We start from the raw sequence: 17228 nt of genomic DNA on the forward strand, positions 1-17228 counted from the left end.
TGGAATAAGATTAGAAACTGCTGTGGATTAAATGTGTCCCCCCAAATCCACATGCTGAAGCCCTAATCCCCAGTGTGACGGATTAGGAGGGGGCATTTGGAAGGTGATTAGGTTGTGAGGGTGGGCCCCTCACAATGGGATTAGTGCCCTTTGAGGAGCTGAGCGAGATGAGAGGAGAGATGATCTCTCTCTGCCCTGTGAAGACACAGCTCACACCTCTGTAAGCAGGAAGCAGGCTCTCACCAGAACCGGATCATGCCAGCACCTTGATCTCGGACTTCAGACTCCAGAACCAAGAGAAAGAAATCTTTGTTGTTTAAGCCCCCAGTCTATGGTTTTTGTTACAGCGGCCTGAGCAAACAAAGGTAGAGATTATAAAGCATTTCATCCCAGGATGACATCTGCCGACCTGCTGGGCCCTCCCTGGAGGGAGCCCGGCCTTCATTCTCTTCCTTTCCTTAGCCACGTGCTCCAGCCATAACCAGCAACCCAAGTTTCCGTAACCGGGGAAGCCGCCTCTGGCTCAGGGTCCACTCCTGCTGTTCCCTCTGCCTGGAACACCCTTCCCTTCCTTGGCCTCTGGGAACACCTCCTCATCTGTCAAGAATTAGTTTGGCAACACCTTCTCAGAAAGCCCAGCCCCCTGACCTCTGGGGTGTATATGGGGCCTCCTCTGGACCTTCCCCAAAGGGTCAGTCTTGTTGTCATTGTCTGTTTGCCGGTCTGTCTCCCCAGCCTGACTGGGGACAGGCATAAGCATCCCTCCCGTCAGCACCTGGTGCCTAGCTGAGGGGCTCTAGAGCAAGCAGAGGGCCCCACCCTTAGGGGCTGCCCCTGAGAGCGCTGTCCCGGGGCGTTCCCGATGCCAACCCTGGGGCCGTCCCGCCCGGCTCTGTGCAGGCTTCCGGGGTGACCACTCTCGGCAGACGCTCTCCCCAGCGACTGTCAGCAGAAGGGGGTCCATGCCTAGAAACAACGCACCTTAATAAGAAGTGGCTTTTCACTTTCACAAGTTATAATACATCATCCTTTATTTTTCCAGGCTCCCCTAGTCCAACATGACGTTCACTAGTGAGAAACCGGGGGTTTCCAGTGGCCAGGGCTCAGATCGCAGAGTGGAGGGACGCGTACCAGGTGCTGCGAACTCCGCTCCCTGGCCAAGCTGGGCTGGTGAGAAGCCGGGCGCGCAGAGAGACTGGCGTGTTACGGGGCCAAAAGGAAGCTGAGTGACGGTGACGCACGGATGGGAACATCGAGGACACACAGAAAGATGCAGCTTCACAGAGACGGGGAGGGGGACAGACTCCGGGGACACTTCTGCAGTGTTTCACAGGCCTCTCAACGCATTGACAAACATTCCGCATCAGGCACCACACTCTAGCCCACACCTAATCACAAGCAGGACGCCTTCCCGCGGGGACCCGCCGGCCTCCTGCCGTGGATGCCCTGCTGACTTTGTGATCCAGGTGCCACCTCCCGTCCCGTCTCCCCGAGGGTCTGGCTGTCGGTCTCAGGACCGGGCACGAGCATCCCTCCCTGGGGGTGTCTGTGTTTTATAGGGGAGAAGGGGGGAAGGTGGGACACCCCTGGCCATGCCACCAAGAGGACATGGAAATCCTTCATTCTGGGGCACTGGCCGTCAGGGGAGGATGTCTTCTCTCCAAGACTTGGAAAATGACAGCGAGGAAAACAGTGGTGGCTGTACTTTACGTGTACTTACACACAGCATTATGGGGGTGCGGGGAGTGGGTCTGCCTTTCGGGGTACCTGTATGACAGGTCAAAAAGCAAAAAAGCACAAAGAAAACAGACAAGGAGTCCTGTGTGTTAGGAACATACCCCAAACCCGAAACCACGCAGATGCGAACAGTGGAGAATCAGGCTGGAGGTGCTCCCCTGCGGTGGGACCATAGAATTAAACTCTTTATATATGGCGTCTTTAAGTAGGCTCTACTTTTTAATAAAATAAAAACTTTTGTGTTACTCTAAAGATATCATTTAGGCATCTAAGGGATGATCTGGAAGAAAAATGATGCAGTGCACGGGGGGCCCTGGCAGAAGGTGCCTGTCTAGACTGAAGTTCCTCCCTAAACACCGATTCATCACAAAGGCCGTAAAAACCGAGCCCCCATGCTTCTTGTAGCCCTGGGTGGCACTCCCCCTGCCTCGGGGGTGGGGGGCCCGTGTGCCAGGCCGTGCCTCCTAAGGCTGAGCGGGTGAGGGGGGCCACGCCGTGCGCCCACCCACCCATGACCCTGTCATCGACAGGCCTCCTCAAATCTCCGGTCCCATCGCCTCCGTCCTACCAGCGTGGGGTGGGCACTGCCCGGAGGCCTGGGGGGTGGGCTGCCCTTGTCTGTTCCCCCATCTCCGGGGCAGTGACCTTGCAGCATCTCCGTGATGGCAAGCAACAGCGGGGAAGGAGTAGTGCAAAGCCAGGCGTCTGGGCCCTAAACTACGGGCGGGAGCGCTGCTGGCAGAAACGGGGGGTGGGGGGGGCTGCACCTGCTCTGGGACCTCCTCCCGCCCCCAGGCCCCAGCCCGGCCCTTCCAGGCGCCCACCGTCCACCGTGGACACAGAGAAGCCGAAGCCAAGTGCAAGAGGAGGGGTCTGGTGGCTCCCGCAGGCGTGCCCATGGTCAGGGCCTCGGCGCGTCAAAACAGCAGGGCTTTCTTCTTGAGGTCGTTCCTTTTCCAGAGGGCCAGGCGGTCAAACTCTTCCATGCTCATCCCAAACACTTCCTGGAACTCCTCGGGCGACAAGTGTCTCTTCAGATAAAAAGGAAAACCCAGAGGGGAACAGTCAGCAACTTCGGCCCCTGAGACGGGATCTGCAGCAAGGATGGGGTGGTCCCCTCAGCGCACCCGGGGCCCTCGGGCTTCCCACCTTCCCTCTGTATCCCCATCGCTCTGCTTTGCAGTGGACAGAACCAAGCCCAGAGGAAAGAGATCCGGTTAGGGCCCCACGGTGACCAGCTGCAGAAGTGGGGCCAGAGCCCTGCCTCCTGACACCTACAGACACGTGTCCCACTGCAGACGAAGTGTGAAAGCACACCCGGGAGAGGACTTCCTCCTGCTGGGAAACGGCTGAGATTTCAGGAGATTTGCATACGTGGGCACATTCATGATTTCATTTAATTTTCATGGCCGCCGTTTGAGAGCCGGAAGTGAGTGGTTTATTTCGCCCCCATTTCACAGATGAGGACGCTGAGGTGTGGAAGGTGAGCAAAGGAGCCTCAGTTCAAATCCTCCCTCTTCCCCTCCTCTGCTGTGTGACCGTGAGTGAGTTTTTTGTCTCTCTGAGCCCGATCCCGGGGGCACAGTGGAGAGGCTGAACGGCACGGTGTCAAGGGCACCTGCGCCAGCCAGCCTCTGGAGCCTCAGTCTACTCACCTGTAAATGGGGTCACCCTGGCAACCCCCCCAGAGCTGTGTGGGTGAGCGGGTCAGTGCAGGTCAGCTCTCAGGGCTGAGCCCGGCCACGGGCAGGGCCAGTGTGTGTTGGGCACGTTTGTTATGATCCGAGATAGAGCCACCTCTCTGGAGCTTCCCCTGACTGCCACCCGAACTCTAGACTGTTCCTTGCAGGTCTCTGCTCCCATCAACCCCACATCTGTCTTCCTCAGCAGGCTCTGAGTAACTCCTTGTCCTCCGAGACCCGGCTCAGGTGGGCACGGCACCATCTCCCGGGGGGCTTCCCGGGGGGAGTGAGGCTGTCCCCCTCCTGCCTGGGAGGGCTGAGGGGAAGACGGAAAGGAGGTGGGGGACAGTCTGCAACAGGAGCGGGGGTCAGGTTCTGGCCCCAGAGGACCCGGTTCAGATGCCCCTCTGGCCCCCATTTGGAAATGTGGCTTCCGTGTGGCTGTGTGGAAACCAGTATGGCTGTTCTTCCACGTACTTAGCAGGATCACCGTGCGACCCAGCAGATCCACTCCCAAGCAGGTCCCAGACGACCCAAACCAGGGACTCACGCGGACACCCGCACACCCACGTTCACAGCGGCACCGTCCACAAGGGCCAAGAGCGGAAACAACCCAACTGCCCATTGAAGGACGAACGGATAAACAAAACGAGCTCCATTCAGACTCGGGAACGTGGTTCGTCCATAAAAAGTCGTGAAGCTCTGACGTTCGTTAAGACACGGACACGGCCGTTAGGCTGATCCCACTTATACGAAACATCCAGGATGGGCAGACCCACGGGGACCAAAACCAGAGTAGTCACTGCCGGGGTCTTGGGGCGGGAAAGGACCGGAGAATAGCTGGTCAGGGGTACGGGGTTTCCTGCCGGGCTGATCAAAGTGTTCTGGAATTGGATAGAGGTAGTGGAGGTCGTACAACCTTGAGAACGTATTAAACGCCACTCAGTCATACACTTTAAAATGGTTAAAATTGTGACTTTTATAATTTAAAAAGCCCAATTCTTGCCCCTCCAAGAGTGGTTTCCTTAAATTTAAAACAAAACACCTCATGTGATGATCGAGAGAAAACGGTGTGAAGACACATGGCTAACTACGGAAAGCAGAAACATCAGAGTCACTGCCACTTGTGTCCTGCATAAAAATCACCGAATATGTGTGGCACGCACTGGGTTTCGGAGCCCAGTTGCTGGCAGGATATGGGGGAGGGAACCCAAGGGACCCATTTTTGCTGAGTCACAAAAGGCCCTCCTAACTGAATCTGGGCCTGGGGTCCTCAGAGGGCGCACACACTCTCACACACACACACATACACACACACAGACATATACAGACACAGACAGACACGCACGGAGACACACACACAGACATATACAAACACATAGATACACACAGACATACTAGACACACACTCACACAGAGACACACAGACACACATGCACACACAAGACAGACACAGACGCACACACAAGACACACACACACAGAGACATATACAGACATGCAGACACACACAGACATACACAGACACATAGATACACACATACTAGACACACACTCACACAGAGACACACAGACACACATGCACACACAAGACAGACACACACACACAGAGACATATACAGACATGCAGACACACACAGACATACACAGACACACAGACACGCACAGACACACGCACACCATCAAGCTAGTCTGCCAGGGAAGGGCCGTGAGCTGCCTGCTGCCGTCTCGCACCTGCGACCAGGAAGAAGGTTCCGGCATATGCCAGAAACGAGCCACCTCCGTGGCGCTGACACTGGGGCTTCCTGCCGATCTGGGGAAGCCACAACCCAGCCCACGGGGACTCAGAACTGTCACTTCAGACAGCAGCACCCACTTCCAGTACCACGTCACAACCTTCCCAAGTACAGTGGGTCAACCAAGACGCCCAACGGGAAGGAGAAAAGGGAAATCGCGTCTCCTGTTACTGGCTGGGTGTTGAGCGGGAGCCTGACACAGGCCGGGGTCCTGAGGCCCCGGGGGGCGTGGCTGTGGGTGGTTAATGGGAGCGCGGCGGGGCAGAGGAAGATCAGAGGCCTGAGCGAGATGCTGGTCTCCAGGGCTGGGCCCTGGGGAGGTGGAAGCCAGGGGAAGGGGCCCAGAGGGGACGGCGCACAGGGACCCCAGGGAGGCATGGACCGGGCTGGCAGGGTGATGCCCAGCGCCCCTGCAGCCTGTGATCTCCTGCTTTAGGGCCCCCGGGTGTCTCCGGGGTTGGGTCTCCCAGGCGGTGACACACAGAGGGGAGGAGAGGGGAGAGCGGCGACACAGGTCACCGCGCTCTAAGCTGGGAAGGGGAGAGCGGTGCGGTGAGGGTGACCCTGTGCTCACCGGCCAGCAGCCTCCCGCTAGCAGCAGGGGGACCATGACAGGGCCTGTGGGGGGCGGCAAGGGGGCCCAAGGAGTCAATTACCCCCGGCACCCCCCGCAGGTCCCATGCAGCCCGTCCTCCAGCCTCCAGACCAAGATGCCCTGAGAACTGAGTCCGAAAAGCTGCACAGGAACCTGGGCTCTACGGGCAAGGGGACACCCGACCTTGGGGACCTGTGAACTGGGGACATGTGGTGGGTGAGCGGGCAGGAGGAGAGGCAAAGGAGAGGACCCTCTGGGGCTGGCGCTCCCAACCCTGCTCCCCCCGCCTGGCCCCCACCTGGCCACAGGAGCCCACCCCGTTGCCGGGGAGGCAGCCGGAGGCAGGAGGGAGGGAGGGGTGCTGCACGGCGTCCCAGCTGGATTCCCAAGCCCGCAGGCCTGTCACAATGACCCTGGGTGCTTGACACATCTGAGAGTGCCTGCACCCTCCCCTCTGCCCCCCCAAAACCTCCCAAGGCAGCCTTAGGGGCCCAGGAGCCCACGTGTGTCACATGCCTCCCAGAGCAGCTGATGGCAGCTGGGTTTGGGGACTCAGGCTAAGGGCGAGTCCTGGGGGCTGGCAGGGACCCCCGGGCTCTGGTCCTGTTTCCCCATCTGTAGGCTGAGAACACAACTCGGCTGCCTGAGGGCTCTGGAGGGCGGGAGAGGGTCACAGGGGGAGGCCTGGCAGAGGGACCTGTTCAGCCATCCCAGCTCCAGCTGTGTGGTCTCTAGTATCTCACCACACCTGGCTGATCCCACGGCCTCCCAGGGAAGAAGGGGCTAAAGGCCCCCGCTCCTGGCAGCTGGGAACTTGGTAATGTCCGTCAAGGCAGAGTCAGGGCCCCCCATCCAGGGCTCTTCTTGCCCGCCCGAGTGCCTGCCACAGCAGGAGGAACGTGGCAGAGCACGGCTGACCCCAGAGGCCAGAGCCGGCTTTCTGACCCTGGCCCAACTCCCCCGGCCGCTGGCTCCGGAAGGCTTCCCTGCCCCGCCAGGCACGGCACGGCCGAACTCCCTCCTGAGCCGGCAGGAAGGCAGCCCAGGGCGTGGTGCCTGGGCCGAGGGACGTCCCGGGATGGCCTCGCTTCTGGGGTGCACTGGGGAGAGCCCCTGGGGAGGAGGCCGTTTTTGCAGCATGGTAGGGGTCCCACACGCTTTGCCAGGGGTCCGCCTATGTGTCACCGTCCAGGGCAGCATCGTGCAAAGACCTCGGGCTCAGGAGCCAGACACACAGGAATCCGGTCCTGGCTCCAGGCCTGTCCAGCTGTGCTGAGCGACACGACCTCAGTTGTGATGTTTGTAAAATCGGAATCATCCTGTCTGTGCCTTAGCCCACTCTCCCTCTGCCTGGAATGCCGGGCCTCCTCCTCTGCCCACGTAACCCCTACTCACTCCCCAGAGCTGGGCTTGGGTGTCAGCTCCTCCAGGAAGTCTCTCCTGACTGCACCCGTCACCCCAGGCTCCCAGACCCGCAAGCCTCCTTTCCGTGGTGATACACCACGGCCAGTTTCAAGCTTCCAACGTGACGCCACTGAATGCAGAGCTGGAAAGAGATGCCCGGGGGCAAGTCACAGCTTATTCCTCCCGCGCACAGACGCAATAGCGGTTAAGTAACCTCGAGAGCACAGATGGTAGTAAAATGTGGTTGAGAGATTAGGGAGGAGGGAGTGTTGGGTATTTATCACCTTTGCTTTAAATGTAATTTTCATAATCCTAAGTTTACATCATTTGTTTTTCAGTAATGGCTGGTTTAACAACCAGCGTGGGAAGTTCCTGAAAATATAACAACACGAGCGGCTCTAGCAGCCCCTGATCTCTGAGCGAGCCGGATGCACTAGGGGTCCCTCCGTAACGCGCACCCCCGGGCAGGGAGAGGGCCTGTGTGCCCGGGACCCTGCATGGGGCGCTCCTGGGTGGTAGGGTGAGCGGAGAGAAGGGAGGGGAAGGGCTGGTCCTATGCAGGCGCTCTGCTCTCTCCTCGTTCAGGTGCCGGGACGCAGAAATAAACCAGACCAGGTGCGCCCACCCCACAGAGATCGCACACCTGCCGGGCAGGTGGGTCAGAGCATAATTAAGTCCATTCGAGGGCCTGGGACCTGGAGGCCTTGAAGCCTTGTGAAGCACTGATGACGTGCCACCAGCATCTTACAGCCAGAGGTAGTTTTCTGAGGGACATGATCTGACTTAAGCCTGTAACCTGGCTCCATCGCCAAGGGCTCCCTGAATACAGGAATCAGTAACGGCCACTAACCTCTGCTCGCAGCAAGGGCTCATCAAGGGATGGTAGCCGGGAACCCAGGGCACACGTGCACTCACACCCAGGGAGGCAACGAGTGTGGGAGCTGGTGGTGCCCAGAGGACGAGGACCGGGCCACAGACGGGGACGTCTCCCGTGTCACCCAGCCTGCAAGTGGCACATTAGAACTCGGACCTTCTGGCCGGGGGGCCAGGGCTCTTTCTGAGAAGCTGTGACCGGCCGTTCCTTGAGACCGCCGTGCCGTTCAGACCAGCAGGTCCACGCAGCTCGGGGGCTACCCCTCCCCTTGGCAGACGGGCCCACCGAGGCCTGTGTACCTGGAAGCCGGGCCACGCATGCTGTCCCCCTGGGGCAGAAAGTCCCACTTTTTCTGGGTCACGGGCCCCCCGAAACGATGACGCAGTGGCCCATTTTGGTAGAATCATGCACACTCATACACGCAGCGTCCGGGCCCAGGACGCCTACTCGGGGATCCCAGTTCGGACCCTGAACCCCGCCATCCTCCTGCACTGATACAGGGCCACTGGCCAGGCTTGGGAAGGGACTTCATGACAGCTGCTGCCATCGTCACCTGCCCTGAGATTCTAGTTTTCATTTTACGACCTCAGGAAACCCAGGCTCCGAGAGGTCCCATGCCTCGCCCGAGGGCACGCAGCCTGGGCGCCAGGCCAGGTGGCTCAAGGGCCCTCCCTCAGTCCTGACTCCCTGCCCGCTGATGCAGCTTCTGGAAGCATCCGGGGCTTTGTGGTGGAGGCCCTCGGCCTGTGCTCCCCCTGCTCTGCAGGGTATCCCAGGCTAGCTGCCACCCTGCTGGGATTGGCCTGCAGGGCATTCCCAGTACCCCCTGCCCACCGCACCAAGTTCAGATGTCCCACGCCAGCCCACCGGCCACTGCCAGGCCCCCTGCTCCAATGGGGGCTGATCGGGTGGGCTCAGGCCCCAGACCCGCTCAGCCTGCGAATCCTGGACCGGCAAGGGCCCACGTTTCTTCTGAGGCCTGGGTCCCACGGTGCCTCCCTGCCCCACACACTGTACAAGGAGGCCCTGTCTGCAGAGGGGAGCCCTGCGCTGCTGAGCTGGGTCCATGCTCTGAAGCTTCTGCCGTCTTAGCCGGAGGTCCCTGACGTCATCGCCATAACGACAGCATCACCATAACGACAGCATCACCATAATGACAATGATCACTGCCATCTGCGGACTGCTCCTCTGGGCCAGGTGAGAGCCGGGAGCTCTCCATCACAGGCTCGTGATGTCTGCATAGTGTATGCGGAAGGACGGGGACGGAGGCTCCGAGATGTGGAGTGACGTGGCTGCCAGGTGGCCCCGAGGCCCTGCCTCACCGTGTCCTTGCCCACCTCTTCCACCACCGTTCTGCTCCACGGTGGGCACCTACGGGTTCTGGAACATGCCATGCTCTCCCTCCACTGCACAGAGCTGCTCCTCCTTCTTCTACAGGTACCAGTTCAAATGCCCCCCTCCTCCAGAGGGCCCTCCCGGATTGCACTAGCCAAGCGAGCAGGCCCCAGGCCATGTGTGTCCCTCAGTACAGAGCCACTGCTGATCTCGCCTGGTTCTCAGCTCCAGTAGGGCAGGAGGGGCTTGTCTCCCATCCTCACCCAGGGACAATCTGTGCTCCTTGCATCCCTGAATCTACATCTGTGCTCTCACCTCGCCGGCCACGCTGCCTCCCAGCTTCCTCTCTCCTCCTTCAGAGCCCATTCCACTTGCCTGCCCTACTCTGCACTGTGTCTCCCCCCTCCCTCCCCGCCCTCCACCCCGAAGTCCCTGCCACTTGGCCTGGCCTTGGAGGACCGTTCCTGTTTGTGCTCCGAGCCTCTCCTGGGAGGCCCCAGGGTCCCGGAGGCTGCGGCAGACCCATCTCCCAGGCGCACCCAGTGGCCGGGAACCCACACTTCACCATCAGTCTGTCAGGTTCTTATCAGACCGGTTGGATGGGTCTGAACAAAGGACGTATTCTTTGACTGCGGGGCCTTATTTTCCAGGCACATTCCTACAGCTTGGGCTTTTCCTGCTTGAGCAAACTCAGGTGTGCGTTTAGCCTCAGGGTCTGGCAGAGGGGGCCCCAGAGGAGCCGCTCAGCCTTGCCTCTGCTGAGCACTCAGAAAGGAGGACCCTGGGGACTCGCCGGGACACACCCTCCTTCCAAACCTGTTCAGCCGGCAGCCTTTGCTCTCTGCATGAGTCAGCCTGGCTAGGCCCTGGTGCCCGGCTGCTTGGCCAAACTCTAGTCTAGGGGTGGCTGGGAAGGTATTCTGTCAATGTGGTCATGCCTACAATCAGCCTTTAAGTGAAGATGACCCTCCCTAATGTGGTGGCCTCATCCACTCCACTGGGGCAATCACTGAGGGCTTCCTGGAGAAGGAGATATTCTGCTTCTACCTGTCGGCTCCTGCCCGAGTGTCCATCCAGCCTGCTGCTGGTCTGCCCTGCGGATTCCACACTTGCCAGCCCCACGGGAAGCCAATTCCTTAAATTAAATTTCTTAATACATGTCTATGTCCATATCTGTCTGTCCGTCTGTCTACCTGTATCCTGTTGGTTCTGATTCTCTGGAGGGCCCTGGCTGATACACTTTCCTACCTAAGGAGCCAAATGTGTGCTCTGGGAGGCTGGGGCAAGGAAGCGTGGTTAGAAATTCACTTTTAATTCTGTAATTAATCCAGGAAGATGCACAGCGCGTGGCCCTGTGTGACTACTTAGCTGGAACCCCAGGTCTGTCCCCCAGAAGCCGAGGGCCTGGGGATGTCCTCCAGCTCCCCTACCCCCACCCCTTCCCACCAAGGCCTCCTCTGTAGCTGCTGCACCAACTTGTGAAAACCAAGCACAGGAACGTGTCAAGCGCTTGGAACAGCCTAATGATCAAGAGCTTGTAAACAAGCCAAATCTGATAAATTCTCAAACATCCTGTTTTTTCCCCATATCGGGCATCAGGGAGGGACCTCTGTTCTCCTGGCGGCCAAGCCTGTGGCCGATCCTACCTCCATTCACAGCCAGTCACCTTGCTCTTCCACTAAGTTCTTAGCAATCATTGTTTGGCCAGCCCATAGCACCCCATCCCCGTGGAAACCTTTTTCTAATCCATACTGGCCTACTTGGTTCCCAGGTTGGTAAACTGGGGGCAACATGGACAAAATAATTGAAACCATGTGCACATCACACCTGCCTGGGGCTCGCTCACGGCAGGTGCTCATGGCTACTTCTGAACAACTGAAGAGATGCTCAAACCACCCAGCAGGACAGGCAACAGCGATGTCATCTGACAAGTAAGGGTCAGGCTCAGAGTGGTTAAGTAACTTGTCTGTGGTCACACAGCTAGACATTATGGAGACTGGGTTCACACCCAGGCCATCCCGACCCTAAGTGCTCTCTCCCTCCACCAGGATGCCACCTTTGGATGGCAAGAGGCTGATGCACGAGCCCAAAGGCCAGTCTTTCGGCAAATGTCGGGCAGCCGGGCAGAGGTTTGCAGGAGTGGCCTCAGGTAAGAGGACACTTGAGTCTGCCCGGGGCAGGCAAGGCTCCTCCCCCTCAGAGTGGAAGCGCCTGGCACAGCCAAACGCAGGAAGGATCTGAGACCCTCCAAGGCATGAGGTCCTTGGGTGCCAGGGGTAGGCGTTGGGACCCAGACCCCCCAGGACAGGAAGTGCTGGATCTCAGGGATGGTGTGAAGCTGGCCCCGGACGGGTCTCCCCGGGGAAGCCCGAACCTGGCTCTGCGCACTGGGATCACACGACTCATCTGACCGCCTTCCATGTGACAGCGCTTCCTGGCTCTGCGCATTGGAATCACACGATTCATCTGACCGCCTTCCATGTGACAGCGCTTCCAGAGCAGCGGAGGACGGCCACCCTCCTTCCAAACACCTCCATGAGTCACCAACCTTTACTGAGCACCTACTACGGGCTTCCAGGGGCCGACATGGCACCTTCCTCTCTGTCAGGCTGAGCATCCTGTATTCCCTTGTCTGTGCCTCACAGGCCAGAGTGACAAACACCATCAGAACCGGGGTTCGTCCTGCTGCACCGCGTGACCACCACTTACCCAGCACCCCATCCCGACAGCCCGGAGTCACGCCAGGAGTGTCCCTGCCCCTCCCACCTTGACCTCCCAAATCGGGCCTGAATCTACCCGCTTCTCACCTCCGCACTGCCACCACCCTCTCCAAGATGCCATCATTTCTTGCCTGGATAACCCAACCGCCTCCAAAACGGTTTCCCTGCATCCACACGGCCAATTCAGGCTTCACGGTGCAGCCTTGGGCACTGTTTTACTTACGTAATCAGGTCGTCCTGCAACTTAAAAGCCTTGCCTTTCCTAGAAACCAAATTGCTTATGTGGCTCAGGGCCCTACGAGGCCTGGCCCCTCCTGCCCATCACCCACTCAAGCACAGCTAGTTCCTCCTCAAACAGCCTATGCTGCCTCCTGCCCCAGGGCCTTTGCACCTGCTGTGTGCTCTTCCTGGAATTCTCTTCCTACCTGCCATGACTCACCTTAGGTGCACACACACACACACACACACACACACACACACACACACACACAAGCAGGCACACTTACTGCACCCAATTAACTTTTACCCCCTTTTAAATGCTCACAGGCCCACCCTCCTCTCCTTTAGAGCCCTTACCTTGGTGTGTAACTTCACACACTCATTTGGGTCATCAGTTGATTGACGTCTACCTCCCACCAAGCTGAGTCTACGGGCAGAGCTCATGCTGGTTTCTGCTCATCGTGTGTCCCCTAGGGCCCAGCTCAGTGCCTGGCCCGTGTTCACCAAACCAGTGAGACCCAGCCAAGCACTCTGGCGGTAAAGGATGGATAACAAGCCTTGACCATTCGACGGACAGAGTGGTCCTCCTTCCAGGGACCGACCCTACAGAGGTGTGTGGGAACCACCAGCTGTCTGCCCACGTCCATCTTCTCCCCTTGCTGAGCACACAGCAGACCTGCAGCTTTGCCACGTGACCGAGCCCCAGCCAACGGCCTCCACAGCCTGGCCCCTGGGACCCTCCCCGGTGTGGAACTGAAGCTGAGCAGGACACTGTGCAGTTCCTGGGCATGGAAGCCTTTCTGTGCCCCCCGTTTCTTGTTTGTAGGGAACAGACTCCAGTCACCACGACCTTCCCTGAGTTCCAAAGCGAAGATTCGCACAGTTGCTAATCAGGGAAGGGACGGGATGCAGAAACAAGGGAAGATTGGCCAAGAAATGCTAGTGCAGCCTTGGGGCAGGGTCCTGGCTCCACCTTGAGGGATACACATAACAATATATTTTGAGCTCTTTATAGAACTAGAACCCCAATAAATGGAAGATGTCAGTATTCTTCATTCCAGAAAAGACCACCTGAGGCCAGATTAAAGGAGTGCAGGCCCTGCACACACCCTAATCTTATCAGCAACCCCCCCCCAACCAACCATTGCTACAAAACTCATCAAATCCACCCAGGTTCGGACATTCAATTTTCGGCCTCAGAACGGGATGCGGGACCACCACGCAGCCAACTAAAAGGACGGGCAGATCCCCGTGAAATGGCACGGAAAAATGTTCACATAACATTTAAGAGAGAAAAAGCAGATGTCAAACTGCATAAACAGTACGAGGCTACTTATCCAAAAGAGAATTCAGTTATCTCTGGGTATTTGTGCAAAAAAAGAGATTTCCGGAAGCATGTCTGCCCCGGAGCTAACAGGAGTCTTGACTCGGTAGGGGAATTCCATGTAATGTTTACGTTCTTTGTGTTTTTCTGGACTTTTACAAGAGTTATGAATTGTTTTTATATTAAAAATAAAGCTCTCTCCCCTGAAATAAAAACATCGGTGTCCCTTTCTCTCCTGCTGGGAGGTAGCCCCTCGTGAGCCCCTCCTGGCTCACACCCCAGCTCCAAACCCTGAAGGCTGTGTGGGCCGCGCCGTTTGTGAGAAGCTTCCAATTTGCCTCCCGGCTTGCCTGAGATCAGGAAGAGAATGATTACAGAGAGACGCACCCTTGGGTGTGTTCTTGGAGATTTGGGTGATTAAACCCATTACCCCCGTCCTCCAAGGTTTTTTTTTTAAAAAGGGAAACATTTACACATATTAACCACTTGATGTTTTGCACCTTCTCTCTGTACTGTAGGAAAATAAGGGTTGGGGTATGGGAGTTGGTTAAAGCGAACCCCAGACCCAAGAGGGAAGTAGCAAGTCCCAAGGGGCGGGTGGCCCCGAGGCTGCTGCTGCGTCTGGAGCTGAGCGGACCCCCCCACCCCCCACCCCACGGTGGGAGCCAGGAGCCCTCAGGGCACCCAGGCTTAAGGAACAAACAAGCAGGACAGCGGGACCCCTTCAGGCGGCTCCTGACTGAGTCACCCAGCAGCGACACCCTCCTGCTTCACGGCAGTGGGACGAGACCACACCCTCAACAAGGGCTCACCTTCAGCAGGAGCCAGAGTGTGTTCCCTGCAGAGGCAGCGGGGATCGCCGCGGGGGAGGCCCCGGAAGAGGCTGCCTAGGACCTCGTCTTCCAGATCACAGGGAAGGCACCCCTTAAGCTTGACTCGGGGCCTGCTCTGTGCATTCCTGCTCTCGGAGCACCTCCACGTGCTCTCCCTGCCCCCCACTCACACCCCAGCTTCCTAGCCGGTCCTGCTGCCCCGCCCCCAGCCCCGGGAATGACCCGCACACCTCCTAACAGGTCAGAACATTCCAGTCGTCCTTCCTCTTCTACGGGGTGAGCTCCAAATGTCCTGCTAAGTGGCCAGCCTCCTGAGAAGAGGCCCTGGGGTCATTCGGCTCTGCGGTCCTTTGCTGACAAGATGCTGCCCACACCCTGGGGACTCCAAGACTCAGCGGGTGGGCTGCACTGCCTGACCACGGCATCCACGGGCTTGCTGGCTCTGCTGCTTCCCCTCCCCGGCCTCAGCTCCCCACCTCCCTGCAGCTAAGCCCTTGCTGCTGCTGTGAGCCCAGCATCACCCTCCCTGTCTCTAGGTCCCAGGTCTCAGAGACCCTCTAGGAGCCCCCGCACCCCGAGGCTCTTCCCTGCAGACGCTGAGCCTGGGGGAGGGGAGGTGAACATCTGTCCATCAGTCAGGCCAACACACACAGAGGAAACATTCAAGAGATGGAGGGAGGGAGTCTGGGTCTGGAGACATGATTAAGCCCCACCCGAAGGGACGCGTCAGTCGTCAGTCGTAGGAGCTGGCAACTCCCTTTCAGCTTAAACCACTTGGGGCCAAGTTCCTACTATTGCAACAGAGAAGACAAAATGGACACGCCCCCCCCCCCCCCCCGACGGCTGCAGCCATGCCAGCGTCCCCGTCCCCTCCTCGCCACCGCTACCCCGTACCCTGGGGGAGGGGCTTTATGTGACCTCTCGTGGGTACAGCCACCCACCCAGTGCATATCAATACCCTCACCCTAAAGGGCGGAGATCAGGGCTCCACCTGAGACGGCGTTTCTTTACAGATGATTGGCTCCCACCTGGCAGCCCTCCTGAGCCCCGCCGGGGCACTGCTGGTGCCCCTCAGCCACATCCACGCCCCTACGGCTCCCTCCCAGAAGCCACCTGAGCCCCCGCCCGCAGGAGCAGCAGGGCAGGGGCTGGCGCTGGCCAGACACACACTCTGCTTCAGGTGTTCCCAGCCCCGGGGCACAGGTGGGGCAGGTGGCCCTGGGCCTTCAGGAGCCTCCAGACCCCTCACCCCAGTGAAACCTTCCTGACATGGCTCAGGAGGTGAAGTCCACTGGGGCCATTGATCTCCTCGTGGGAAGACAGTGAGGATGGAGGAAGTACGCGCTCTGGCCACTTGGGCCCATGGCTCGCGGTGGGGCCCGGGCAACAGATGTCTGTGCCCTCTACCTGCGGGTCTTGTAAACATACACTTGTTCCCAGAGCTCAGTATTATTCAAGATGGGGGTGAGTGTGGTCAAACGAGAAGCCGTGAATTGGGCCGATTTTCTGAACATCAGCGCTCAGGGAAGAGGCAAATGTTACCCAGTTAAGCACAGTGACGAAGGCTTTCCTGCCCCAAACCGCAAGCACCTGTGCCCCCCTTTGCACAGCCACCTTTGTTGGGTACATGACCATGTCCTCCGGTCTTTAAAACAACGAGGGACCTGACTCCAAGCCCATCGCCGGGCACTGCGCGGTCGCCACGGGGACCTTGGGGGCGATGAACGTCGACTTTGTGGCTGTCAAGGCAGCTGCAGAGACTCGCTCGGCAGACGTGACCCTCCACCCCTGGGGGCCCCTCTCACCTCCAGTCTCGTCCGGTCCACGTCTTTAGGCAGCTTCACGCGGATTCGGTTTGTGACGATGAGGGCGTCATAAGGATAGATCTGCGGGGAGAAGAAAGTCCGGGTTCACCCGGGAAGTAAGCACGTGCGGGGACAGAAAAGCCGAGCCCGAGGCCAGCGGGGAGGTACATACTTGCGTCTGCATCTGACACACACACTTCACAGGGAAAGCACAAAAGGAACTTTTAACCTGGGCAGGTGCAGGAGGTCAGCGCGGGATCGGGCGGCCCCTCTTACCTTGTACTCTGTAAGAGAAAGCAGAGACCACAGGGGCCGGGTTAGAACACGCACGAGCTCGGCCCAAAGGTGGACGCAGCCCGTCCAGGACCCCCAACCTGCAGTGGGCCGGGCCTCGCGGTCTCCATCCCCGCCCGCGGCATCCTCCAAGCTGCAGGGGGACGGGCTCTGGGATCTCCGGCGGGAAGCCAGAGCAGCAGGCATGGTCGGGAGGCTGCAGGCCAGACTGGGAGCCAGACGCGGCACTGTGTTCTCCCTCAGCCGTGCTGCTGTCTCCCTGGTGGTCCGGGCCTGCCTCAGTTTACCCCCGTGGAGACAGGCAGCCTTGCTGGGGTCGAACCCCCCTGCCTCTTACTGTTTTCCCTTAGTGACCCTTTAGCTCCTCCTTTTCAATACACAGCTCCGCGTGCTAGCTTTTTAAAAAGGTTTTCCTTACAGACTAAAAGCGGCTTGTTAAAAATTAAAGTCGTACGGATGGGAGGCCTCCGTGAGCACGCAGAACCCACAGGGCAGCATCTCTGGATCTCGGCCACAAGCAAGCCTGTCTCGGGAGGGAGACCCTGGCGAGGGGCTGGGCACCGGGGGGCCGGTCCTTGAATTTCCCCATGTGCCATGCAGGGTCCCGGCCG

At 58.8% G+C, this 17228-nt stretch overlaps 1 protein-coding gene across 19 annotated transcripts in view; it reads right to left on the reverse strand.

Annotated features, from left to right (window-relative positions):
* Nucleotides 1-1013: 1013 nt before the first annotated feature.
* Nucleotides 1014-17228, reverse strand: part of ABLIM2 (actin binding LIM protein family member 2) — a 152055-nt gene continuing 135840 nt past the window's right edge. For 15 of the 19 annotated variants that reach the window (XR_009540427.1, XR_009540445.1, XR_009540444.1 and 12 more), the window contains 3 exons: nt 16496-16607; nt 16324-16404; nt 1014-2768 (listed from right to left, as the gene is read on the reverse strand). Coding sequence is in view for 2 of the 19 variants with exons in the window: in XM_060148773.1 (XP_060004756.1) it covers nt 2655-2768; nt 16324-16404; nt 16600-16607 (203 nt within the window). In the remaining 17 variants the exon portion in view is untranslated. Of the gene's footprint in view, nt 2769-16323; nt 16405-16495; nt 16608-17228 lie in introns of those variants that run through there. The other 4 variants (XR_009540429.1, XM_060148771.1, XM_060148773.1 and 1 more) reach the window with 3 other exon arrangements.

This window comes from Lagenorhynchus albirostris, chromosome 4 (assembly GCF_949774975.1).
Source record: "Lagenorhynchus albirostris chromosome 4, mLagAlb1.1, whole genome shotgun sequence".
NCBI lineage: Eukaryota > Metazoa > Chordata > Mammalia > Artiodactyla > Delphinidae > Lagenorhynchus > Lagenorhynchus albirostris.